This window comes from Bombus pyrosoma, linkage group LG14 (assembly GCF_014825855.1).
Source record: "Bombus pyrosoma isolate SC7728 linkage group LG14, ASM1482585v1, whole genome shotgun sequence".
Taxonomy (NCBI): domain Eukaryota; kingdom Metazoa; phylum Arthropoda; class Insecta; order Hymenoptera; family Apidae; genus Bombus; species Bombus pyrosoma.
Genome location: NC_057783.1, coordinates 5,580,099 through 5,601,613, shown reverse-complemented (window position 1 = coordinate 5,601,613; position 21,515 = coordinate 5,580,099). Strand labels below are relative to the sequence as shown.

General features: G+C 37.7%; 1 protein-coding gene across 1 annotated transcript; it reads right to left on the bottom strand.

Moving 5' to 3' along the window:
• Positions 1 to 3,863: 3,863 nt before the first annotated feature.
• LOC122575258 lies at positions 3,864 to 20,508 on the bottom strand. Its single transcript, XM_043743958.1, has 11 exons — positions 19,929 to 20,508; positions 14,504 to 15,114; positions 13,407 to 13,533; positions 13,136 to 13,321; positions 10,811 to 10,989; positions 10,276 to 10,361; positions 9,979 to 10,198; positions 9,208 to 9,510; positions 8,649 to 8,831; positions 5,746 to 8,497; positions 3,864 to 5,168 (listed from the first exon to the last, which is right to left on the bottom strand). The coding sequence occupies exons 1-11, from the start codon at positions 20,243 to 20,245 to the stop codon at positions 5,033 to 5,035; spliced, it is 5,100 nt and encodes a 1,699-aa protein (XP_043599893.1). The 5' UTR covers positions 20,246 to 20,508; the 3' UTR covers positions 3,864 to 5,032.
• Positions 20,509 to 21,515: the final 1,007 nt, after the last annotated feature.

The window sequence follows — 21,515 nt, the reverse complement described above, 5'->3', positions numbered from 1 at the left end:
TTTTCCTGTAATACAATGTTCCTTTTGACATGCCTGATCCATTTGTTCCTAGCTTTTATTGTTAACGCATCCTCGCGCATTTTTTTATCTCCTTTATATATTTTTATCGCCTACTTTCTATTGCTTTTTGCATAATAATTATAGATAATAAATATTTTATGAGGAATATTTACTGTTCTTTTTCTGTAATAGGAGATTAATGTTTATGTTGCTGGTTCCCAACTTTTACTGTTCATTCTCGCGCATTTTTAGATCTTCTTTATACCTTTTTTCATCGGTAACTTTGTATCGCTTTCTGTATAATAATTATGTATAAAGAATATTTTATAAGGAATACTTGTTTTCAGATTTTACTGTTGAGAAAGAGTGTATAATGTTCCGCGAATTAATTTCGATTTGTAACCTACTTTGGCACTGTTCTTATTGATATAATGTTCAATGTAATTTGAAGAATGCCATTTGAGTATTTTTAAATTCTGCAGCAACGTGATAGAGGTACTTTTACCGGTTATAAGGATTGATTTTCGCGGTCTCACGCGATTGGTGGAGGCTCGATAGTCTGGAGAACGGACCAATCAGAGGGCGTGACATTTCCCGCAAGTTTGAAACGCGCGTCCTTGTTCCTGAAGCGCGAAAGATTGTATTTTAATTAATTGTGGTGTCACGGGCATGATAGAAGGATTGTTTTTCTGCGGTAATTGCAAAGACAAAAGGAGGAGCAACGGCAAATTAACGTGAGAATCGTGACGAAAGATGCATGATGTTTCTTACATCATTTAATTGACTTGATGCAACTTTCCAGGGGATCTTTACTTAAAAGAATCTTGTGTTGATACTGCACCGAAACATCTTGTTTATTTTCATCATCTTGTCCTTTAAAACTTGTAAATTTATATTGATAAATTAAATTCAGCAAAGTAAATTCATAATTAATATGAAATTAATTTCAAAAAATTTCTTTCACTTCATGAATCATCTTTTTCCATTCTAGTAATTTTAAATACACATTCTGTGACGTAAAATAAATATTACACAATTTTATAATTCTTGTCGACTAATTCAGTCTAAATTGATAACCAGAAAGATTCGATCTACTTTTCCATGTTTGAGAAGTGATCAATCTATTCAATTTGCCTTCGAATAATTTAACTTGTTATATAATCGTTCGATAATCCACTTAAAAGATAAGCACCGCGAATTTGTTTCGTGGAGAAACTTTGATTAATCAAAACCAGTTGGCATAAAGTGTTACGAAAAGTTATCATGGCGATTAAAGGCGTGCAATTTCGAGTCGCTGATAAGCATCGTTGACACGTTTATGATCTGTAGAGTTCATGTTTGGATTGAATATCGTTAGCCGATTTTTAGAATCACTTTGCTCGATAGATTCTAATCTTTAATATGATCGGTATACACTGTTGACCACAAATATTAGAACAGAATTTATACTTTACACGTATTTTTCTAATAAATTTTATTTTATCTAGTATTTCGCACGTGGTGCGAATAGAACGACACATTTCTAATAAAATAACTAGAAAATGAAAGCAGTGAAAAATATTCAATTCGTAATACATACTGATAAGTGACCTAATACTTATTTATATCCGCCAGTGTATGTAACCTATATTAAACCGGAATTTCACGTTCTGCATTTATCGAGAAAAAAAAAGATTTTCCATGAGATGTCGAAGAAGCAGAATGTTGGAAACGGGCGTAGCTGCAATTGGCTGTTTTCATTGGTGCCAATCCATACCAGTCTGGCCAAGCTTTCACGAAGAGATCCACTTTTGTGGACTAGTTTAATCGAACAACCAAAAAAGAGAAATAAAGAAAAGGGAAAGAAGTCGTGGAAAAGGTCATTCCCTGTAATTAAGAAGAAAGTCTCGCGGAATTGGCAAATCGAGTCCGGTAACAACTGCTTTCAAGCAAGCCATTTGTCGCGTGAAACGATCGCTGGAAACGTTATTTCAATTTTTATGCAGACCTTTTTATTGTTATCGAGTATAAAGAGCGACGTTTTATTGCATATCGTAACGGTGTTGCAATAAAGTACAGCGCGAACGATTGAAACGAGTCGCGTCGGACGAACTGGTTTGGCCAAACTCCGAGTTTCTATCGTTTCTCATCATCGGGCCCGGTTAACACGTAGCAAACCGCAGAAACAGCGGATCCAGGTCGTGACATCGAAAACTGCATTTCGATCGGCTGTTGCCTCTGCTCTCTGATGACCCGAAAACCACCGCCTAGCGATCACTTAGATCGAGCATCTGTTTTTCCGCAATATACCACCAGAATCGTCACTTATTCTTGGAAGAGGAAAGAAATTTTTATGGATATGAGAATATATTCTTTTGTTTTACGAGCTCTACGATTTGTTTTATTCAATCTTAGAATCTTGAATTTTGTGGGAATTGAAACTTAGAACATTTAATTTTATACAATTGCAATATAGAATTTTTAACTTTGTGGGAACTGCGATTCGGAATATTTAATTTTGTGAAACTTGAAATTAAAAATTTTCAATTTTATGGGAATCAAAGTTTAGAATATTTACTAGACCAGTTTATTGCGGAAACTGAAGTTTAGAATACTGGGAATATCTAATTTCATACTAGTCAGAGTGAAAAATTCCGAATTTTATAGAAATTAGAATTCTTCCATGCAACGTACCAGTCTGTTCTTTTCGAAGAAAACGTCTTGATCGTCGATATTAATATTACAAACCCATTGGCTCTTTTGTTAACGGTTACTTCAGGAATCTGCAATATTTTATATCGGTGCACGGTGTGAAATCAGAAAATATTGATTTTTTGTTTCCCCGTCGACGAAGGAAATTCCAACTTTGCACTCCGCTAAGATTCAGTAAAAGTATGGAATGTATCTTCCAGGAAGGTTTATAATTTATAGCAGTGAGTAGCAGACTGTTCAAAGTACGAACTTTCCAAGCGGGGCTTACAAGTTGAATAGCCATTGAGGCAGCCTTCGACGTTTCATTTAATGGCATGTTAAAGACCGAATTTTCTTCGAGATGCGAAACACCGGTTCTACTCTTCGGGAGTAACGTAGCTAGTGAGCTTTATTTGCCGCCAGTTTCCTGAAACTTCTATCTCTAACGAACAACTATGAAATTCCTTCAGATCTGCAGAAAGCTTCAATTAAATTAAATTTAACACTAAATTTCCAATTAGTACCTAAATATGCAATAGATGAGTGGTGAATCTGCTCCTGTAATACACGAATGATTGAAATTGAGACACGATGATAATAAATGTAAAATGGATTTTGATTATCAAATCGTGATTTAATCGAACGATTTAATTTTACGTTGAATAATTTGCAGATGATTCCTTGTTAGAAACGTATCTAAATTCAGTATCTAAAATCGTACGAGAACGAAGTCATTAAATTACCTAAAGAACGCTGTTATTCCATCAGTATGCGTCACTATTAGTTCTCGTAATCGAGATTCTACCGTGTATGCAATTGTTAAAAGCACTTTCGTGTTTCTATTCATATAGAAACTAGAAGGTTTAAAATTCACTATTTTAACGAGTTTCGTAGTTCCAACGGCGATCTATTCGAACTGAACTTTCGTCAAAATCACTCGCCACTTTGGACTAATATAAAAATCAAAAAAAAAAAAAAAAGAGAGAGAGAGAGAGGAAGAGAGAAAAAGGGAAATCCATCGTTCTAGCGGCTATCGATTCGAATTAAAGAAAAAAAACGTTTTAACGAAATTGTTTGCATACTTTAACGAACATATGAAAAACCAAAGATCCGAAATCCGCTGTGTTTAGCCGTACCATTGATCGATCGATGTTCAATTTCCAATGACTGTCGCAATTGAACGTGGAGGGAAATAACGTTTTGATCGAATTTAATAATCATCATCTACAATTTAAGCGTGTTTTACAATCGAAAAGAAGAAGACGAATGTAGGCTAATTCGATTCGCTTATTAAATCGACGCTGATCAAGTACCATAATTTCATAATACTATACCGGTGTTAATTGAGAAACGACAGCGGTGTCGACCGATACTATTCGAAGAGAATGCTTCGTTATTCTAAAGAACGGTTCGTTAGGATGAAACATAGGGAGGTTGCTAAAGGTGTAATTAAAATTACTGGTGTAGAGAGGCGGCATATGAAACGCAGTGACACGGGAACTGCATCTGAAAATAGTCCGGAGTAGTTCCAGGCGGAGCATTGAGACGGTTTAAAATTGGCATAAAACTAGGCTACACATTCCATCCGACCCTTGAGAAACGTTCTAAGCGCATGCAATCATTGTGCAATACTCCCTCGTCGTGTGTATTATTCCTCTATATAAATAACGCGCGTCTCGCACGACTATCAACGTCTAATGATCATTAACCCATTAAGGATAAACAGTGTAGTAATCTAAATTAAAAGATTAAATTATCGTCGTTTCATCAGGATACAAAAAATATGTTAGAATAATAAATATTACAGAATAATATTACACAAGCCCGCTATAAATTATAGACACGAAATGAACTTCTATAATTCAGAGGAAAAAAGCTAGTTCATTATAGTGCTGCAAAGTAGTCCAATTGTATCATCAAATCAAACTGTATAAAATTGTGTAGATCTATCGCGAGATGAATTAATATCGTAACTAAGATAAGACATTTTTAAGTGGAAGAGGAGATAGTAGCAAGAAAGTTTTTCTGAAAATTTATAGAATATTTTTGAGGATCCACAATGCGGATTAAATGGCGTTTTATAACTTTCTTTGTTGGAATTGGCTAAAATACGAAATTATAAATGAAATGTTGATCCTCAATGGATTGAATGCCGGCACTTACGAGCTAAATTAAAAGTCATCGATCATTTCACGCAGTGAAGATCATTCTAAAAGAACAATAAATACTAACGTTGCGAACGATCTACGTCTAGAATTAAATTAATTACACGTTCTGTAATTCGCGAGGATTACGCAGTGGCGAACCAAGTGGAACGGCCGTTCAGCGAATAGAAAAATGAAGACAGGAAGAGGACTTATTGTTACACGGTGTAATTTCTCAGCTTCATAGGTTTTGGTAGTTCCTTGGCGGCACTGGTTTTGTCTGATGGGATTTTTGGCATCTCCAGAGCTGACGGTAGGCTGGTGTCCTCATGTGGGTTCAGCCAATGACTCGTTCTGAAATCACGAGAAAAATGTAAATCGTGCTCTTCTAATTCTATGAGCCAACGCTTTGATGAATCGTTGAATTGCGTCGAAGAGAAGCTTTGTTCGTATTTCACAAAATCTTCAAAATTCCAAGAAATTCCGCACTGTAATTTTGAACGAAGTATTATAAAGGTAAGAGAGATTACAAAGATTCAATTACGTTACTTCGCGCTATTCTATCGATCACCTCGATGCATCGAGAAGAGATCTTGTTCATATGCCGGAATATCTGAAAAATTGGTAACAAGCTCGAACTGCAATTTCGAAACCCATTTGATGATCCAAGAACGAAACGTTTCCAAAGTACGAAAAATTGAAACTGTGTTACTTTGCTCTGTGAAAAAGGGGACACGAGAATGAGGAAACCTTGTAAAATCACACGCGCAAGCACCTACAATAAATGTTCGTTATCTTCTGTCCACACCGATTAAGATAAGAATCTTATGAAACGGCGACAATAGAGAGAATTTTATTAGCATTTTGTCGATTGCAAATAGCCGTTATCGTAGTAGGAAGACGACATACGCAAAGACAATAAAATGTATACCTGTAGCTTGGCGGAATTTCAGTCTCTTCTGAGAAAGCATCGCCGAGACCGTAATCCACATCATCGCTTGTTGCGCTATCGGACGATTCGTTTCTCGTCTGACTCATTGTCTTGACGTCTGTATTGTTCCCATTTCCATCGATAAGCTGGTTCCTCACGGTAGCCACGATAAGAGTATCATCGATCGACACCTCGTCGCTCGCTGATTTATGTCTCTGTTCAGCGTTATACGCTGGCTGATCCTCCATCTTATCTGGATACCGATGTAGCACGTTCTTCTCGTAATAATACTGTCCAGGCTTTTTCGCTCTGTCGTTGGCTATTTGGGTAGTCAACGGTCTTGGAACTTCACTGGTAACTCGATTCTCGAGTCTGTCGACCTCATTTCCGCTTTGACTCGCCGTGATGATCGTCACGCTGTGAATTTTCGACGGTTTAGGTTGCACATTCTGATAGGAGTTCTCGGGTTTACTTTGATAATCGCTAAACTGCTGCGCTGGTCTGTAAACAGGAGTCGAGTGAGTCGCTATATCATAATCGTTATGACTGGCAGGCCAACTACTGAACTCTTTATTATATTCGTTATTCGAAATTGGTCTTGCGGTGGAACTTAAATAGAAAGCATTAGGATGGACGGTGGTTCCTTTGTCGTTTAAGCTTGCGGTAGGTCTGCCAGGGAAATCAATTTGATAACTTGATCCATAACTACTCTGTACTGGCTTCCTATTTGATTCTTGATAAGGTCTATAGTACGGATCATTTATTACTGTCCCCTCAGTCTTCTTATCAGAAGAGACGGTAGACCAGGTGGTATACCTATTTTCGGAATCTTTTATGTAATCATGTTGGCTATTTGCAGGTTTGATGTGCGTATCTTCAGAATCTTTTAGATAACTCTGTGGGTGGTTCGAAGTTTGTGCATAGCTCTGTAAATTACCAGAATCTGTTTGACCGACCAAAACCACAGGCTTATATTGCAATTTCTGCCAAATATTGATTCCATGTCCTTGATTATTGTGCTCTGGCGAATCATAAACAGGCTTGGCCGATGGTTGACTCTGATACTGTGAATTAGGCCACGAATTCAATTCAGGTCCATGATCGTGTGGCTTATAATTAGCAACATATGCATCCACATCTTGAGGTCTCTGAGTAGAACTGTAAACTGGTTTGGACGATGGTTGACTCTGATACTGTGAATTAGGCCACGAATTCAATTCAGGTCCATGATCGTGTGGCTTATAATTAGCAACATATGCGTCCACATCTTGGGGTCTCTGAGTAGAACTGTAAACTGGTTTGGACGATAGTTGACTCTGATACTGCAAATTAGGCCACGAGCTTGGTTTAGATCCATGGTCCTGAGGTTTATAATTTGTAATATAAGCGTCTACATCTTGAGGTCTCTGGGTAGAACTGTAAACTGGTTTGGACGATGGTTGACTCTTATACTGTGAATTAGGCCATGAGCTTGGTTTAGATCCATGGTCCTGAGGTCTATAATTTGTAATATAAGCGTGCACATCTTGAGAAGGTTTCTGAGTAGTCAATTTTTGGAAGTTGGTATAATAAGTGTACAAAGTTGGTCTTGGACTGGTTCCAGGGAAACTATCGAACACAACATCGCTAGAGTAGCTAGGTCTATATCCTTGGCTCAAAGGATTAGGATTATTGGGATCATTGAAAGCATATGGAACATAAGAATAATCAGGATCTCCTAGAGGATGCGTTATTATCACAGATTTTGCCGGAAGATAAGTTGGAATAGGCATGGATCCTTCAGAAACTGGTCTCTGTTGTACTTGCTGGACCAACGAGGGATTCACTTTTATACTGGACCCATAGATAGCATCATTCACAAAGACAGGTGAATTAATTGCATTATTTTGTACAACTATGGTTAGATTATCTGTAGGACCAAAAGGCTTCTTCACGACAATCCTGTTCTGCTGTTGAACGCTTGTTTCTGCAGGGTTTAAGTTATGAGAGTGTAAATCTGTAGATTTTGAAGTGGTTGCACTGACTGAAACGTACTTCTTTATTTTATCAATGATACCTTCTCTTCTAAATTTTGGATCTCTCTCTGCCCACGATTCTAAATTCAATTGTCCAATGATAGAATCGTTGCAAGGCCTGCGTTGATTCTTCAGAGTATCTTGTGTCAAGAACACAAATGGTTGTATAGTCTCTATATTATCCATTGTTGAGCAAAGAACTTGAGCTAGAGTGACTCTCCTGATTTGTTGAAGTTGTCCAGGTGTGAAACTGCTTTCCTGCTGAGAATTCTCATACCAGAATCTGTCTCCTCTACGTATATTATTAAACTGCTGGCCAATTATACAAGCAAACGTGGGTCCAACTAAACCGCTCTTCACTGACTTCTCTGCAAGTCCTCCAGTGAATAAATCAATATCTTCGACAGACGAGTAGACTAATTTGAATCTTCTAGCCGTGGATGGTGGCATAACTCTCTCTAAATCGTCAAAGTTCTTTATCGGCGATAGAGCACAGGGCTCTCGCCATCGTACGTATGGGGGAATTCCATGATCTCTGCCTCGTTGAATGTTGATCGAAGCTAAATCCATTCCAAAAGGGAATCTTGGAGTTTGAAACAGATGGTTGGTTAACTCTTCGCTTATGTGCTCGTCTCTTCTTTGGGCGTTTTGATTGATCAGACCAAGGAGAAGACGATCCACTGAGCCGGCTGTTTCCAGGTTTGCTGGATTCATGAACTCGTTGTGGATGGAAACATCTATAAATTGAAGAAATTATGAAACTTTTTCGTATTTTATGTCGTATCGTGATTTTCTAGCATTCTGATGTAGCAATTTTTATATTTTAATTAGGAAATTCCTTGCACATTGTATTTCTAGATAGAAGATTTTCCAAGATAGAATACTGACTGTTGAAAATTGGCTGATGATCGCTGTTAAATCGAACGAAGCTCTGTTGAACCAGAGAATGACCAAAGCGATAGGCAGCCGTAGAAAACGCATTCGCGATAGTTGGTTTCACTGCTGGGTCGTAACCTTCGTAATAGCCTTTCTTTAAGAGTTCGAGGTCGAATATTTTCATCACGTCTTGACCTGGAATGTTTCGATCACCGTTACCTCTATCTCAACATCCTTTTTCAACTATACTCGATTCTGATATCCGATAATAACTAACCGATCAAGTTCCTCATACTCGATAATAGCCGATTAACATTGAAACTACCAAACGATAAATAGGACATTTTAATCATGACGAAAATCCTCGTCACAACCATCATTGCGAAGAGTTCTCTTATGGATTTATTATTTGACGATGTATAAATAACATTTGGAAATTTTCTTCGAAAATAATAAAACTATATTTCGATGTTAATTCTTGGCGGAACTAGTCAATCGTCGTTGTGTTATAGGTATCAGAAGAACCAGAATCGTTCGAGTAATTCGATTTCCATTTGAACGTTCAATTTACCAAGAACAATAGGCAGGAATTCTCTGTAGGTGATGTGCTGGACAATGGACGCGACGATTCTCCGGGATTCTTGAAATAGTTTCTCGTCGCTCCAATGAGCATTCAACGCGGCAAGTTTCGTCGCGATTCTATTGTGAAGCCTCAAAAACGCTACGTGAAGAGACGTGAGAGCAGGTTGCTCGCCGAGACGACCATCGCCAGCTTTGAAGCAATTCGTGGATAATGATCCGCGTCTACAGAGATCGGAATCGAGTTTAGGCAGCACCGGTCTCTGCGACTGGATCCTCCCATATTGCAATAAACCTGTGAACGTAATAATATAAAAATATTAAATATTGATCGAAGATTAAGAAATTTATTCTTATTCGGTATTTCTAAAATTCATATAAATAAAAATTTTCAAAAAGAACGGGATGAAATTACTTTCTACGAATTCTGATTGAACAACCATAACATTAAACTTATTCTGATCTTCTTCAAAGTTTTAATTCACTTTCGTTGCTTGTTAAAAAAAAAAAAAAAAAGAGAGAAAAGGGTGAGAAAAATTGTACGTGTGAATTTAAGGAAACGAATTATTAAATTAATGGAAGTCTGTAATTCAAAATACGCAACACTGGTCCTCTTTTAAAATTTTAATTCGCTTTGGGTGCCTTAGACCTCTTCCAAATTTTATAATATAAGATATAAAAGCAAAAAAAGAAAAATATATATATATAAAGTATCGTTCTTGAGTGAATTTTTAGATAAATTAAATTTATAATAAAGTCTCACCATTCCGAAATAATCGTAAGGAGTCTGTTCGAAAGGCGCTGTTGCTGTATACCACAGAAGCATCTAGATAACTTGTCACCTGTGATAATTGCTCTCTGGGGCCAAATTCACAATCTTCTTTCGGTGCTGAGCCGCTTCGAACGAACTCTAAACATTTAACACCCAAAGGACCGAAGAAATTATCGTGCTTGCTTACTGATATTGGCAAACATTCTGGATGCTGTGGAGATATATTTTACTCTTAGAAAAATCAATTAATGAGCAGTGGAGGATCCAGTTATAAGTGCAATTATGTACCATGAATTCCGGTGGTTGGAAACCGGATCCGAATTTCAGACAACATTGTGGTATAGAGCCATTAAATCCTCTGCCTTGCCCGGTGGCTAAAGGGAGCACATGAGATGAGAAAATTTCTGTCTTGATGCTTCCAATATTGTTTAGTAATTCTGACTAGGAAAATTCGATATTAAATTTATGGAAATCTATAATTACGTTTCAATTGACAGAGTTCCATTATCCTCCTGAATGTTCGCCGATTATCGTTCTTTGATTTAAATAGATTCTCAAATTAATTTCCCAAAACGTTTTAAAGAAAGTCACATTGGAAAAATGGAACGTTAAATTCATGTATTTGGTTTCCTCTCAAGTTTCGAGTCGTTATCATTCTTTGATTTGCACGAATTTTATTATGTAGAAATTTAGAATTTTTTGAGGAAGATTTCACGCGTTAGGAATAATTCAGATTGAAAAAATTGAACATTCAACTTGTGGAAACGTAATTATAATTAATCGTAAGGAAGTACCATTTTCAAAAATTGCTGAAAATTCCCACCTGTTAAATCATGATCGACAAACTGTCCCCACTGCATTAGCATGTGAGTAACAGCTTCCAAGGGGACATCTTTGTCCTCGTGAATCACCGTGGTCACTAGTCTTGCGCTAGGAAGTGGTTTTCCTGTCACCGATTTCCTGATACTCTGAATGCCATCATCGTAAACCGAAGGCAGGAACCTGACGAACATCCATCAAATTCATTATCTTTGCCTAGCCAAATTAATCCTAAAGCTTAGATTATTCGTTCAATTAAAATCGCTGCATTTATATAGCACAGGCAGGAAACACGATATTCGCAGACCCATTTTTCTTCATTTCCCAATCTTTGTATTAGTTTACAGCCAAAAGAGAATATCGCTAATTGCGATGAAAATACGACTCTTTTAGAAATAGCCGATAAACTTATGAAATTTCGTGACAAACCAATGGCATCTTCGAAACGTCGAGGAAAGTGACAAACATCAAATAAGAAGAGAGAAATTAATATAAATTACCAAACAATTCTGTATAATAATACATAATCTGTACAATGATATAGAATTAATTGACAATTTTATATTATTTTGTATTAAATATAAATATAAAATCGCCAATAGTATACACACACAAAGGATGTAACCTAACAAACACGAAGATGGTACCCCGCTGGGGGTAGCCACCCACATGATAATTAAACAGCTAAAAAATTCTACCAAATGTCCAAATTGGACAAATTGTGAATGCAAAGTATTAAATAATAAAAAAAGAAAGTACACACACTATATATATATCGGAGATGAAAGGACAGCGTGACCTTTCTTTTGGACCGTTTGGGAAGGTCCCCAATACTTTTTAGTCAAGACTTTTTATCATAGCTGCACTCAAATAATAAAACTGAGGAATAGTTGTTCATGTTCTAATCCGAGTATGGGTGCCCGAGGTTTATGACGGTGGGCTTGAGCTCGAAGTGACATAACGGATCACTGAACGTAGCCACGGTTACGGGAGGGACGTGTATCTAACAGAGGTGTGGAATAATTATATAGCTCCCCTTAAAAACAAAGATTGATCCGAGAGGTACGGAGAGGAGCACATAGGGGCAGTCCCTATTGACTTGGACCGCGATTCAGTTCATTCAGATAAGTTCTACTTGTACGTTGAGTCACACCAGGATCGTGTATCACATCGCATTCGTCATCCCGTTGACCGTGGATTCGTTATCGAACCTAAACTCATTGTCATCGACAGCTCGATCGCCCGATCGCCGTTGTTACTTGTCGCGCTCTGTAATAATCAGATTTGTATCACCTCTAAATATCATCTCTAGTACATCACAACGATGGCCAATTCACGTGAAGATTCATTGTACGCCCCTAACTCTAACGTTAACCCGACACGTATATATGTCGGAGAATGATTGGAAGTATGAGGTACCCTCGCTTGAATTGGCCACGGTGGGTACAGCGATAGTTTGTTGTTACAAATATGTCGACGCAAGAGATTACGGGTAATCGCGACGAACGGACGGTCGAGAGGTCGATGACGACGGATTCAGGTTCTGTAACGAATCCACGGCCAACGGGACGGCGAACTCAACGTGATACGCTATTTTCGTTTTACTCAACGTGAAAGCAGTACTCCGCTCAGTAAGCTCTCTCAGATAACTCTCTCAAGCGATAACTCAGCAACCAATTCAATCAGCAACTCGATCAGCAACTGTGTCAAAAACTGTGGCAACTGTTTCAACAGTGTCAACTGCCAACTGTGTCTTAGTCCAAATGGACCTACCCTTATATAGTCTTCTCCTCACCTTTCGAGTCAATCTTTGTTTTAAGGTGAGCCGCATAATTACTTGATACCTTTGTTGTTACACGTCCACCCCGTGACCGTGGCTACGTTCGGCGACTCATTATGTCACTGCGAACCCAAGCCCATTGTCATAAACTCTGAGTACACCTAAACGGATTAGCGCCTTACAACTATCTCTTGGTTTTATTGCTCAAGGGTAGCCATAATAAACGTCCGGGCCAGGATATTGGGGGTTCTTCCAACCATTCCAACAGAGAGGCCCCGATGTCCTTTCACCTCCGACATATATATTTCAAATAAAAATATAAAAAAAGAAGTAGGAATGTAGTACGTTATATATCTCATGTTTTATAGAGGAACAATCCTAAAATACAACGATGTAAAATAGATCGATACAGTAATGTATAATAGCCAATCAATTTTATATGATTGTATTTTAGGATTGCTCGTCTGTAAAACACGAAAGGGTATAATTTATAACGTTCCTACTTCTTTCTACTACCATTACTCCCGTGATTTTCATTTAGCGAATTACCTTTGCATAGTGGACATGGCGGAGCCCCACCATAGATGCTGCAGGTTATTGCAGCTTCCATCAGACGTTCTGTATCTCAAACTGGCCGCCGGACAGTTTGGAACTCCTCTGTTTGGGCAGCCACGTTGAAGTGAATTGCTTTGACTGCGACGAGACAGAAGCGAGTCTGCCGGAGTATTTGGGAATCTTGAGCAAACGAGTCGTCGAAATTTCCAGATTAAATAAGAGTGCAAAGTTGCGGAAGGCAGGATGTAAAAGACGGTGTTCTTACTTTCTTCTGAACAACGTGGTGCCCTGAAGAACCGCGTATCCGTACTTGGCGAGGAACCTTGCTTCTTCTGTTTGTTCGTTAAAAACTGCCACGTGCCTCGCGGGATTGTCCGAGTCCAGGTAAAGACCTGTTCGAGTTGTATTTAAAGATCAATTTTGTACCTTTTAATTAGGCAATTAGGTGTCGTCGATCGCTGTTTGTATAGTTTGTGGGTTTGATTTGCGTTTATATGGCGATTTTATTGGAACTGACATTTATACAGCGTGTTCCAATTTTCCTGTGAATTTTTTCAAGATAGAAAGTTCATGGGCATAGATGACAAAATTGTGAGAATCGTATGAGAAACATTAGGGTAAATATGAAAGTAGAGTTTGGAACATTTTGCAACCACCTCTATTATTTAAATTAATAATTGTGTTTTGATTATTATACAGAGGTTGGAGAAATAATGAAGACACTTCTTATATACTTATACATAACATAAAACAAAGGGATATACATACATATACATGATAAAGACATATAAGAGTTGTTTCCATTATTTTGTTCAACTGTACATTGAAAACATTATTTGATAAATAACTGCATATTGTATATATATAATAAAATGCGTATAACAAAAGCTTTCAGTAATAGTTAATATTCAAATCAATAATTTTCTATTTCCTTCTAACAATATTTAATATCAACAATTATCTCTAACATATTGTATATATATAATAAAATGCGTATAACAAAAGCTTTCAGTAATAGTTAATATTCAAATCAATAATTTTCTATTTCTTTCTAACAATATTTAATATCAACAATTATCTCTAACATATTGTATATATATAATAAAATGCGTATAACAAAAGCTTTCAGTAATAGTTAATATTCAAATCAATAATTTTCTATTTCTTTCTAACAATATTTAATATCAACAATTATCTCTAACATCTCGTCACACGAATTTCCCTAAGTTCCATGAATAAACTATCTCTCTCGCACCCTCGAAAAATCTTGCCAATTATTCTCCAATGTTTTTAAAATTTCGTGCAAGAATTATACCATTTGAAATGGAAAAGCGATTGTTCAAGAACTATGAAAAATCTCACCCATCGAGTAAAGCATCGGTTCCTTAACAGTATACAAATCCTTCATGGCATCGAGCCCAAAATTAGCCGCCTCCAATAAGTCGCCCTCGTCGGGCTCGGTTTTCCCTTTGTAGCCAGCGTCATAGTTATTTCTTTCTATCGAAACTACGTCATCCATTCTATTATCCTGCGCGGTTATCCCCAGTGAAATTGCTCCCTCGGGATTTCTCTGCGAATACTTTTCCTCGTCCTCTTCTCTCTCTGACGGCTGCGAATTCCTCTCTCGGAATCGCTGCTCCAGCTTCGAAAATCGATCCTCGTCGCTCGTACTATCAGTTACGTTTCTCTCAAGACCCGCCGGAACTTCTTGATCGAACGAATCGGCAGATTGTTCCACCGCCTGAAATAATTCTCGCACGTAGAGCAGAATCTGTTCGTATTGACTCGGATTCTCGGGAATAAATAAAGTTTCTATCGCCTCGGAATTATCATCGTCTTGATTGGATCGGTCGTCGAACGTGGATTCGTTTGTTGGTCGAAGAGTCGAAGATACTTTCGCGGAAGATGATCGCAGAGTCTCATGGTTCGTCGCTGACTTGGACAAACCGGAGGAAAGAAGGACGAGGAGGACGCTGGAAAGTGAAATTCAATTGAAATTCGAACCCTGAATGATATTCGAAGAATCATTTGCTTCGTGGTATTACAACTTTTTGAAATCTCGTTAGCAACAAAACGTCCTGGTTCTTCGATAGTAAAATTGCGAAGCAATGAGGACACGCGTATACAGCTTACAAGAGATCTATCGCAAACGTATACTTAGTGGCAAGTTAGTATGCAGCATGAATAATCTTAGCCTTGATACAGTAACTTCAAATCTATGCTGCAGCGAATTTCTGCGAAAATTACATGAAAAGTCTTTAACTGTACTAAGATACAAAATATAATATATAGGTATATTTACAGTATATACATATAAACTGCATAATTGAAGACGTGTCGCAGACAACATTGCAAATATCCAATTTTTAAAGATAGAGAAGAAGCTTCTGCGATTTAAAATTATTTTCAAAATTTCGTTTGCCTTGATTACCATACGATCTTAAGCGTACGATAATGCAAATTCGTCTGAAGGTAGAAATTTTCTACCTTCTATTTCAATCTATTTTCCCATCTAATCCTGCTTTAGTCTATCCCACGCTATCTACTATCCTTCTTTTTGCTAAATATAATGAAAATTCCGAGAAAACTAAACGCGCCATTTACCTATTTACTCGCAAACTCTGCTAATGCCAATCCTGTTTCTCTCTAAATAACTCGCGTAAAAGATATTTTTTCCAACATGTTCTTTCTACTTTTATCACAAAAGTATATTTTAGAACGTTAGTAAGAATTGTTATAAAATCGGTGATATTTAACGTGCACGTGTTCGAGCATATCTATCGCTTAATGACACTTACATTGTCTTACGCGGATGAGCGATGTTGGACACACCGGTGATTATCACCTTTTAACACTATTAGCAATTATTTACAAACGGAGATAGCTTTTAAAGTCTGTACCACAGTGTTCCCATTAGCATTAGCATTAGCAGTAGGACATTACACGATAAAGGAAACAACGTTTAAACATTTTCCCGCTTACAATGTTGTCGACAGGAAATCCTCAATTACTGATTTAATTAACGAACGAACTTCAAAATATTTAGAATTATATTTGACGTGTATCTGTCGCATCAATCTCACGATTAGCCTACCGAGGGTTCGACGTACAATTAGTATGGTCTCGCCACATATTCCGACTTATTAGCACAGTAAACAATCGTCTGTGCTTCGTGTATGCTTCGAATAATTATCTCGCATAAATTTAGCAAATGTTACCAGCACAAGCACGATATACGTGTCTTGCCAGGTTTCAAAATGTTTCATACAATTTGGACACGGAGAGTTAGTAAAAGTGTTCGAGCACTTTCGCGAACCGCTGCAAATCTTGTTCATCCTTTCGGTAACCTTCGAATGGGATTCATGCGCCACGACGTGGATCGGTGAATAAAATTTCAGGAATTTCACTAGGCGAGATTAGAAGCTTTTACGCGAGAACGAAGAAGCTTCCGTATGAATGTATTTCGCTCTTTTATCTACGATCTTCCATTGCAATCGCCGCGAAACCTTCCACGATGACGTGATGTTCAGTTTCGCATTTTCCCGGCCGTGACATTAACTTTCTCACGGGATAAATCGCACAAAAGAGCAGAACGTGAATGGTTGTGTTTCTGGCACGCGTTTGAATGCCGTTCGTTGCAGCACGTGCAGCCACCGCATTTGCATTCCATCGCGTTAGCCGCATTTAATTGCACCGATCGCGGTAGACCGATCGACTCCCGATCGACGATACCGGTTGTCCGTTCTGTTCTAAACGGCCTCGTCATTCTCGTCACGGTGAAATCGAACTGGATCATCGATCACCGATGCGTACGTACGCATTCGTAATATGCAAATAACCGTTAGCAGAATTTTTCTAGTCAATTACACGGCGAGAATACGAGTGAATACAGAGTGGTAAACAAGCGAGAAACGAACTTTCTTCGTGGACGAGCGGACGTTTGTCTGTGTGTTGAATACCTTGGCGGGTTTGTAACTTCGCTGTTCGTTTGATAGTCGATGGCATCGATGGAATCGAAAGTGACGATTTGATTTTGCAATGCGAAGAGTTTATCGCAGTTGCAGCTACTCTGTTAGAGTTCAATGAGAAGATTGATATTTGATATTACGGAAATCATAATAGTCGTCTGCTTGTTGATTGTAATGCTAATACGATGACTGCAATGCATAAAGCCGAATATCTATTTAACTAAATTACAATGAAAATTATAGTAAATGCGACGAAAATGAAGTATTTACGTTTATAGGAGGGAAACGTAAAAATTATTCCCGAACGATTCACATGAAAATAAAATATATCTGTGTTTATGAATAAAAAGGAAATTAGAAAGTGGAGGATAATCAACGTTAGACGATGAGGAGAGTATTGAGCAACTGGGGCGTAAAACTTAGAACTGGAAATGACGGAAATACGCGACAAGATGTAATCGACGCTAAAGTATAAGAGCTACTGAGCAAGTAGTACGTAGTATTGATGGAAATTAATTCAATGGCGAATAACGACGAGGCGAAATTCCAGGTACTATGACCAAGTAACACAAATCTTTATTTGGAATGCGGAGAGATGTAACGGGACCACAGATTGTAAGATGCTGGAGAACATAAAATCATAACACGTTTTCCTTGTTCACTGGATATAGAAAGGATGTACAGAAAAGTTGTTAAATTAGCAAAGATAAGGAACATGGACGTTTAAATGGGAAATACGCCTAAACGAAGCAGAATTTTAGCAAAAGATTGCGAACGAATTATATCTCTATGATGAGAAAATTATGATATCAAATTAGCTGCAAGGGAATGAAAATATAAAAATATCATAAGGTCCTAATTGGGAAAGCAACGATTCTAAAAATCCACTTAACCCTCTTGCCACTTTATTACGTTGCTGTAATAGGCCATCGATTAGTCGAATAACGAACGTACGTATTTGTTTCAAATTACTCCTAATTTTGAAGTATTACGTTTTCTTTACGAAAATACTCTGAAAATACACCGCAACGATACTTCTTTACAAACCAAAAAACATTGGTTCGTAAACGGAATTAACTATATAACGATGAATTAACGAGGTACAAAAGTACAGAAACTCACAAAGCGGGAGGACGAATATCAGGAATTAACTAAACAATGTCAATTAATCAGATAGAAAATCTTGAATATTCAAAGAAAAATTGAGAAACTCTCAAAATGGAAGGATACATATAAAGAAGATTTAAAACTATCCATAGAATGATTTACAATTATTGAGACAGACAGAGATCCAGAAGCTGACAGAGCGAGAGAATTCATATTGAGAAGACTTAGAATTAACGGATTTGCTGAACGATTAATCGATTAACGGGACTGGAAGATTCAGATATCCAGATAAAAATCCAGAAACTCACAAAGCTGTAGGATGCATGTCAAGAAGAAGGATCCCTGTGAGGGTGTACTTCGACCTAGATCACGCTTCAACCCTTCCCCGTGGATCAAACAGGCGCGCAGGAGGTGTCCTTCGTGATACGTGGCCTTCTCGAGGACGGTTCACCAAGTACTAAGCCTCGTGGAGGCCGATCGACCGGCTTTTTACTCTTTTTACCAGATCGGCCGGTCGTGCACCTTTTTCTTGGATTTTTACTGTTACTCAGGCTGCCCTCCGGGCCTCACCTCTTTGATTTCGATCGAATGTTTCGCGATATACTGCCGGCAGATCGTGAATCCTCTCTCTCTCTCTCTCTCTCTCTCTCTCTCTCTCCTCCGTGTATTTACACCACAACGATAGCTGTCCGAGCTGTGGAAATGAAACGAAAAGAGAGAAGCATCGAATCCGACTCGGATTAACGCCTCGAGGAGACGTCGTGCCCGATTCCAGTTAGGACAGCCGTTTGCAGAGGAGATCGATACTCTATGGTAATTCGTGGCTCGTATGCATGGTCTTTAATCTTTCTTCGCGATATGATTGGTTCTTTCGTACGTTCGATTGGCTGACAGGGAATTTTAATGAAGATTTGTCGGAACCAAGGCGAGATCGATAATAATTGATGAATGATGTTGAGCGGTGTTAGCGAGTGTTGGTGGTTGATCGATGGTAATGGAAGATGGGTTTTGTTAAGATAAGTAAGATTAAGGGTGGAGGCTCTGTGTTACTTTGTTGTTGTTTCTCAAATATTCTTTTTAACATCGCTCGAGGTTTCTGCTCTGCTCCTTCTAAGATGATAGGATCAGCGGATGATTTGAAATCTTTGCTTATCGTCGTTCACGATATTTTCTATCGTCTTGATAAATATTATCATTCTCTTCATCTTCTGAATCTTTACCTTTACGTTTCCTCCATCTCAATCGAAAACGTATATACTTTATCTCGTTAAATAAACGGTAGATTTCTTATAGTGAATTTTTCTTCGTGAATTAGAAGTGTTTAGAAAATAAATTCATCACCGGGATCACTATCTTTATGCTACTGCAATCTTCGTTAGAAAAGATATATTTCTTATCCCGTAAAACAAATGGCAGAAATAACATATTTAATTTTTGTCCATGAAAATCAATTTTCCATTAAGAAAATATTCTCTTCTTGTACAGCTGTCATATGCATATACATGTGTCAATATTCCATTTCCAGAACATGGTAACTAATCATGTTGAAAGAGGCGTTTTCATGATTTGAATGCACTAAATATCATAAAATAATAATGGAAATGTCGATAGAACGAGTTAGAGTTCTTTTGAAAGTGAATGGATTACATGTAAAAAATTCGTCTAATGATTGATTTGTATTATTGTTGCTTTGAGAATTAAGTGATACGAACCTTATCAGTGCCTGGCGGCTTTCTCTTGAGCTTGCAAGCTGGCGATCGCCTTGCCAGAGCCGTACAGCACCTTCGCGCGTACCTGTACTCTTCTTGTAGTTGTGCAAGAGCTTCCAGATCCGGAGGAGCCGCTTCCGGACCCGCCACCGGAAGCCGAGCTTAACTGCAGCGTGGTGCCTGCATAATTCGCACCCCTGCAACTCGTACAGCCCTCCGACATTCTGGCTTCCTGAATACCCGTTCGTGTTAAATGCGAATGTCTCTCCTGAACGAAAGTACACCTTACAATCGTTGCAATGGCCAACGAAACTCATCATTTTATTACAAATTTTGTATAGTTAATTTTAATAAAATTTGAAACAAACAACGCTTATAGTCTTCATTCCAAATTTTTCCCGTACTCTGATCTTACATCGGTATAATTAATTTCAGAGAAATTTGAAATAGAAATTTGATAGCTTCGATTCTTAACCATTCGATTCCGTATACTTAATTTTAGGGAAAACTTGAAACACAATTTCATAGCATTAATTCTTAACTTTCTCAATTTTTCGATATTTTCATTTCTAATTAATTTGATTTTCTATTAATTTCTAGCTTTCAGATAATTATAATCAAGCTTAAACACAAACTGTACAACATTTATTGTACCTCTTAATTTTCGGATACTCTAATCTTGACCTTATAACTTTTCTTTCGATCATTTACTACCTTCGATGAGAATGCAAAGCTATTACTCATTCGCCACGGTCATAAATAATAATTAACGTTTCCTATTTTAAACACAGTCGAAGGCTGATTGAAATTATCAACTCGGATGATACTTAAATATTCACACTCGACTTCCCTGTTTGCTCCTTCGTCCACCGAATGCAATCCATCAATACGTCGACGCGTTCCATGGTAATTACCCGAGAAGAACGCGAATTAATATTGTACAATGTCTCGTTATTACTAACCGATACTCCGCAATCTTTCTCTAATTGCTCGACTGGTTTTATCAGTAGTTGGAGGAATATTATTAGCGTCTAATTTTACGTTTAGTAGTTTTGAGAAGTGGCAAAAATAAATCCGTCAACGGCAGTCTTTAAATTTAATATCGCACTTTTCTTTCGTTCCTCAATTCCCTAATTCGTACATTTCAATATTTATTGGCCTAAAACCGACGAGACTTCTAAATCATCGTAAACTCAGAATTTAAATTTCTCACAATTACTTTTTGATCTTCTATTTCGACGCTAACCACGACAAATCGTATTTCTTCTCCGATTCGAAGAACGAACGGAGACGACAGAATCTATTTTTCCACACACAGTTGCGTTAATATTAATTCAATAATTATTATAACTTTAGGAAAATCGATTATCAGCCTTAGATCCTAGGTTTAAAATTTTCTTTCATTTCCACCTCTTTCATTCCTTAGTTTCCTATGTTTAGCTTCTAATTCGCGATACATGATTTCTACGTAGAATCTCGAAAAATGAAGAAAATCGACTATCGATCTCAGGCTGTAAATACAAAACTCAGCTCTTCTTCTTTTTTTCACCGGCTAATTTGCTATATTTTTCGCTATGCCAACCGACAGAA

What these genes read in the sequence shown, in the direction of transcription:
- LOC122575258 (XM_043743958.1), bottom strand. Translation starts at nt 20,245, where the DNA reads ATGATGAGTTTCGTTGGCCATTGCAACGATTGTAAGGTGTACTTTCGT. An exon ending in ACCGATGCTTTACTCGATGG is followed by an intron (nt 13,534 to 14,503) that starts GTGAGATTTTTC and finishes CAACTCGAACAG; the next exon opens with GTCTTTACCTGGACTCGGAC. An exon ending in TCCAACCACCGGAATTCATG is followed by an intron (nt 10,199 to 10,275) that starts GTACATAATTGC and finishes ATATCTCCACAG; the next exon opens with CATCCAGAATGTTTGCCAAT.